The 7139-nt window shown below is 37.5% G+C and overlaps 1 protein-coding gene across 1 annotated transcript; it reads right to left on the bottom strand.

The window, feature by feature from the left end:
* Positions 1 to 918: 918 nt before the first annotated feature.
* LOC132544917 (uncharacterized) lies at positions 919 to 3229 on the bottom strand. The gene is made up of 3 exons (XM_060208578.1): positions 3184 to 3229; positions 1617 to 1805; positions 919 to 1343 (listed from the first exon to the last, which is right to left on the bottom strand). The coding sequence occupies exons 1-3, from the start codon at positions 3227 to 3229 to the stop codon at positions 919 to 921; spliced, it is 660 nt and encodes a 219-aa protein (XP_060064561.1).
* Positions 3230 to 7139: the final 3910 nt, after the last annotated feature.

Here is a 7139-nt window from a genome sequence, read left to right on the forward strand (position 1 = left end):
TACAAAGAGTGGAGGTTGTGATACACGATTACTACATATTATAAATTTGTCTTTCATGTTTAAATATATAAATGAAAACTTTGAATACACGTCTGAAAAACTCTGTGTAAAAATATAAACAACAACATTGCTCTGTCTAAGTTATTGTTATGGAACAATGATTTCGGAGAAAAAAAATAAAATGTTGTTTCTAGTAAGCAAATTTAGCGCACCGGAAATGCATCACGAACATCCGGAAATACAACACAATTACCGGATGTGGGATATCTTATTTCTAACTGAAAAAGCATTCATTTAAAGTTTTTAATTGAAATTTCAGTGAGATTAAACTAATATAGAAGAAGCGTTTTGTTTTTTTAACGAATTCTTTTTTAAAGTTTCTTCTTATCGTAAAACAATTAAAACACATCATTTTAATAAATGTAAAATGTTGCTTGACGAAATACATAATTTAGTTTCAATAATAAAATCAAATCTCTGTTTAATATATATATCTGGGACTACAACTTCTTCATTCTACCTCGGGACCTTATTTGAATTCGCTGCATTACACTTCATACTATGCATGTCCATTTGCATAATTTCATTTCTTTAACCAACTTCTCCTTATAAACATTGTTGGTGATTTTTCCTTCATCAATTTCTCAGGTCATAATCAAACGCAGGGAAAATACACATTAAAAAGATACTTAACGCATGTAAAGCCTGTTGGTACTGGCGATTTGCGTCCAAATGTCCCGAAGGTGAATACTATTATATGTGACGTCATTTGACTTGAGATTTCATCCATAAAAAATGCCATGGCTTCGTAGTACAATGTTTCAGTGGATTAATTCACTATTCTATCATGAAGTTCGTTGCAATAAGATCATCAATCAGATCTATGTCATGAATTCCATTCACATTTTCACCACTTGGTTACGGGCTAGCAAGATCATCTGGATTAGCAGTGACGTCATGATGATCATCCTCATCATCATTCTCTGTTTCATTACCACCGTCAGCATCGTATGCAACGTCATAATTCACGCTTTCATCAACACTGTAGTCAGTCATATTGTCGGTGTCATAATCGTACTGAATGACGTCATTTTCATCGTCTGGCTGAGTGACGTCATTTTCATCGTATTGCTGAGTGACGTCATCGTACACAGAGTTATACGCAAACATATCAACTGCGTCAGCATAAGAAGGCGGCAAGTCTCCATCTTTTAACTCAGATTCGTAAGGAGGTGAATAAGGTGGAGGTAAATCATGTACCATTCTGCTGACGTCATTTCCGCTAACTCCTTCGCCCACCCAGTCTGGATTGTGAGAATGGCCAATCACAAAAGCTGTTCTTCCTGCAAAACAGAAGGCAAGTATAAGTGACACAGGTTAGTTATCTAGCTTTAGCAGTCATACTTTCGAAGTCCATAGGTCCAGCCCTCGAATACTTTTCATATTTTTTCCACTTACAGAATATGCCATGGACGGAGAGTTAAGCATAATTTCCTTTAAAAGGTTCAGAAAAGGTTATTTTGTGTAAGCATTTGTTTGTCTCTGTAAACATATATGCATAAATTCCGTAAAGCGTCATTCTGATACACAAATGCATACACTGATCATAATCATACCTTGTCTTCGGTTTTCCCGCCGCGAGGCGCTCGCCAACTCCTGTCTCCTACGGCGCATGTGCGATGTGAAACAAAAGAGGGATATGATGAAGGCAATGACTACAACGGATCCAACAATTGGTCCAACGACGCCTCCGGCCTTGGTAGCCCGGTAGTATTCACTCTCATACTCTGACCAGGCTGCCCACTCTGACGTCACAAAGGAAAGGAAATAAATATAGAATTACGAGTTTGTTTAAATGCTACGTTCACAAAAGTTGAAGAAATTGGCATCAAATGCCATTAATCAATGTAATGTCCTGCCTTTTACAAGTAAGCATGGTTGATGTGGGATAGGAAGCTAAGCTAGTGATTTGTTACTCCACATGTTGACGGAAGTAGTCGACACAAACTGATGTGGAATTAATGAGTTTGATATCATCTATTTTACAACAGGATCGTTTCTATATAAAGTGCCAATTTTGCTGTGTAGCTTACAAATTTTATAATACAATCTTTCAATCCCATACAACTCATTCATATGTATTCAAATATGATACAACCCTGTACAAGTACATATATAATACATTGTGAGTGTCTTTAAATAGAACGACAAATGAGGCCAGCCACATTTTTTTTCCTTTCTGTCCGAAAGCAATATTGCAGCTTACATTTCGAGAAATTAACATGTATTCTATTTATCTTGCAATATTGAAAAAGCGGACAAACAAAACTTGCAACAGCTTCTTTGTTCAATTATTGTAACTTAACGTTGACTTTACGCTGAATCTTGTCGGATGTTAAAATTATTGGTCCGCGCGGAAATATAGTTCCAAACTCCAAGACCCGTCTCAGGGTAACTTAAGCAACTGAGCGACTGGGATGTTTACCGTTTCTTGAGAAATACAAACTGCCCCAGGCAATGATCCCACACCACACATCTCTTAACCTGAGGTTGAAATATCTGTTGGTCTTCTGACATCTACTAAGGTCACTGCTCAATTTGTTTATATTTTTTATGACTTATAGAAGAAAAACGGTAGTTCCAAATTCTTAAAAAAATATCCTATCCTCATCTGTAACTTTCATTTTTGATTCCAAAAGAAAAAAATCTGAATCCGTAAAAGTTTTGAAAAGTCTGCTCCAACATCGTTGTGCATTAAACAGAAATTTAAAATTGATAACACAGGAATTGTCTGATAAAGTCATCCGATTATATCAAACAATTCAAAACTCTTCTACCTCATCTTACTATCCCTAAAAATATTAAATCATTTTTTAAGTACGGGCATAGAAAAGTAAATATAATTTTCTAAGCCTATCTTTCACTAAAAAATATGAAAAGTTCTCAGGCTATTGCGTGCCTTTCTTAATTTGTATATTTTAATTTGTTATGGAAAGGGCGTGAGTAAGTTGTTATAACTTTTGTCCAATCCTGTTGTATTTTGTTCGCAACAAAGTTGATTTAAATTAAAAACTAACACAGGAAGGAAAAACAAAACAAAAAATGAGAAATTAATTACGTAAAAAAAGTGTTTTCTAATCACTTTTTAGTCTATTACATAAGATTCTATTTTTTACGAGTTACCTGTTGTTGGTTGTGTGGCAACCGTCGTGAAATTGAACCAGTCCATTTCTATAAGTGATATACAGTAGCCCCCGTATAGAGATGTTCATTGTGCCATGGAACAGGGTAATTTCTTTCCATGTAAAAGATTGTGCGTCTACATTTTTCACACTCTGGAAAAAGACATCAGCATTGATTTCATTCATGAAAAGAAAACAATTGTGATGGAAAAACAAAATAAAATATAATTCTAAGTTGAAATATGACAAATATTTATTTAAGCTTCTGTAGAATTTTATTTTCACCGATGCCGAGTTCGTGAGACAAATAAACATTGATTTAACCAATTTGCTTTGAAATCTCGAATTAATCAAACAGCTTTAGAGAAGAGGTGAATTACAAAATGTACGAGATATATCATGGTAGAGTAATGTTCATCACGGTAGAGGAGAGATGTATCATGGTAGTGTAATGTTCATCACGGTAGAGGAGAGACGTATCATGGTAGAGTAATGTTCATCACGGTAGAGGAGAGATGTATCATGGTAGAGTAATGTTCATCACGGTAGAGGAGAGATGTATCATGGTAGTGTAATGTTCATCACGGTAGAGGAGAGATGTATCATGGTAGAGTAATGTTCATCACGGTAGAGGAGAGATGTATCATGGTAGTGTAATGTTCATCACGGTAGAGGAGAGATGTATCATGGTAGAGTAAAGTTCATCACGGTAGAGGAGAGATGTATCATGGTACAGTAATGTTCATCACGGTAGAGGAGAGATGTATCATGGTACATTAAAGTTCATCACGGTAGAGGAGAGATGTATCATGGTAGAGTAATGTTCATCACGGTAGAGGAGAGACGTATCATGGTACATTAAAGTTCATCACGGTAGAGGAGAGATGTATCATGGTACAGTAATGTTCATCACGGTAGAGGAGAGATGTATCATGGTACATTAAAGTTCATCACGGTAGAGGAGAGATGTATCATGGTAGAGTAATGTTCATCACGGTAGAGGAGAGACGTATCATGGTACATTAAAGTTCATCACGGTAGAGGAGGGATGTATCATGGTAGTGTAATGTTCATCACGGTAGAGGAGAGATGTATCATGGTACATTAAAGTTCATCACGGTAGAGGAGAGACGTATCATGGTACATTAAAGTTCATCACGGTAGAGGAGAGATGTATCATGGTAGTGTAATGTTCATCACGGTAGAGGAGAGACGTATCATGGTACATTAAAGTTCAACACGGTAGAGGAGAGATGTATCATGGTAGTGTAATGTTCATCACGGTAGAGGAGAGATGTATCATGGTACAGTAATGTTCATCACGGTAGAGGAGAGATGTATCATGGTAGTGTAATGTTCATCACGGTAGAGGAGAGATGTATCATGGTAGTGTAATGTTCATCACGGTAGAGGAGAGATGTATCATGGTACATTAAAGTTCATCACGGTAGAGGAGAGATGTATCATGGTAGAGTAATGTTCATCACGGTAGAGGAGAGACGTATCATGGTACATTAAAGTTCATCACGGTAGAGGAGAGATGTATCATGGTAGTGTAATGTTCATCACGGTAGAGGAGAGATGTATCATGGTACAGTAATGTTCATCACGGTAGAGGAGAGATGTATCATGGTACAGTAATGTTCATCACGGTAGAGGAGAGATGTATCATGGTAGAGTAATGTTCATCACGGTAGAGGAGAGACGTATCATGGTAGAGTAATGTTCATCACGGTAGAGGAGAGATGTATCATGGTAGTGTAATGTTCATCACGGTAGAGGAGAGACGTATCATGGTAGAGTAATGTTCATCACGGTAGAGGAGAGATGTATCATGGTAGTGTAATGTTCATCACGGTAGAGGAGAGACGTATCATGGTAGAGTAATGTTCATCACGGTAGAGGAGAGATGTATCATGGTAGTGTAATGTTCATCACGGTAGAGGAGAGATGTATCATGGTAGAGTAAAGTTCATCACGGTAGAGGAGAGATGTATCATGGTACAGTAATGTTCATCACGGTAGAGGAGAGATGTATCATGGTACATTAAAGTTCATCACGGTAGAGGAGAGATGTATCATGGTAGAGTAATGTTCATCACGGTAGAGGAGAGACGTATCATGGTACATTAAAGTTCATCACGGTAGAGGAGAGATGTATCATGGTACAGTAATGTTCATCACGGTAGAGGAGAGATGTATCATGGTACATTAAAGTTCATCACGGTAGAGGAGAGATGTATCATGGTAGAGTAATGTTCATCACGGTAGAGGAGAGACGTATCATGGTACATTAAAGTTCATCACGGTAGAGGAGGGATGTATCATGGTAGAGTAATGTTCATCACGGTAGAGGAGAGATGTATCATGGTAGTGTAATGTTCATCACGGTAGAGGAGAGACGTATCATGGTACATTAAAGTTCATCACGGTAGAGGAGAGATGTATCATGGTAGTGTAATGTTCATCACGGTAGAGGAGAGACGTATCATGGTACATTAAAGTTCAACACGGTAGAGGAGAGATGTATCATGGTAGTGTAATGTTCATCACGGTAGAGGAGAGATGTATCATGGTACAGTAATGTTCATCACGGTAGAGGAGAGATGTATCATGGTACATTAAAGTTCATCACGGTAGAGGACAGATGTATCATGGTAGAGTAATGTTCATCACGGTAGAGGAGAGACGTATCATGGTACATTAAAGTTCATCACGGTAGAGGAGAGATGTATCATGGTAGTGTAATGTTCATCACGGTAGAGGAGAGATGTATCATGGTACAGTAATGTTCATCACGGTAGAGGAGAGATGTATCATGGTACAGTAATGTTCATCACGGTAGAGGAGAGATATCATGGTAGTGTAATGTTCATCACGGTAGAGGAGAGATGTATCATGGTACAGTAATGTTCATCACGGTAGAGGAGAGATTATCATGGTAGTGTAATGTTCATCACGGTAGAGGAGAGATGTATCATGGTAGAAAGGAACGTGAATCACGAAAGAGGAAAGTGTGTGATGGTGGAGGAGAGGTGTATCACGTTTAAGAAGAAAGTGTATCATGGTACAGTAATGTTCATCACGGTAGAGGAGAGATGTATCATGGTAGTGTAATGTTCATCACGGTAGAGGAGAGATGTATCATGGTACAGTAATGTTCATCACGGTAGAGGAGAGATGTATCATGGTAGTGTAATGTTCATCACGGTAGAGGAGAGATGTATCATGGTACAGTAATGTTCATCACAGTAGAGGCGAGTTGTATCATGTTGGAGAGGAAAGTGTATCACGGTAGAGGGGAAGTGCATCACAGTAGGAGTAGTGTTTATTACAGTTTTAGGATGGCGCCATACTTTTTCATGCGCGGAAGAATATATCAAACATTGTTTTTATTATTTCAGTTAACGTTTAAACCATTTTATTGTGTATAAGTGACATCAATAAATTACAAAATCCATGTACAAACACAAATAAACATTCATTATGATTTATTTATGAGTCTGTACATTTTTACTGATTTTGCATAAAATGGACTATTTTTTGCCGCGCACAACATCGTTGTATAATGAATGAGTAGTGTCTGGAAAAAGCATGGTCAACTTACCCATTTTATAGTTATCGTAAGTTTGCCATTGTTTTGGTTTATTTTTGCGATGAGAATGTTATAAACAGAATATTTAATAGTGTCTTCAGTAAAAGTAACAATTTGTTATATATATACTCGAAGTGGTGTATCAATAGGATGGTTGCATGGTGCATGGTAAAGGATGGCCACACATGGTGAGGAATATATTAAAGGAGTGGTTAGAGGAGTGGTATCATGGTAAAGGAGTGGTGCATCTATGGTAAAGGTGCATCATGGTATTACGGAGTGCATCATATAAAGGAGTGGGCATCATGGTAAAGGAGTGGTGCATCATGGTAAAGGAGTGGTGTATCATGGTAGAGGAGTGG

The sequence above is a fragment of the Ylistrum balloti genome, unplaced genomic scaffold, assembly GCF_031769215.1.
Source record: "Ylistrum balloti isolate Yb309-2 unplaced genomic scaffold, AGI_CSIRO_Ybal_v1 Utg369814, whole genome shotgun sequence".
Taxonomy (NCBI): domain Eukaryota; kingdom Metazoa; phylum Mollusca; class Bivalvia; order Pectinida; family Pectinidae; genus Ylistrum; species Ylistrum balloti.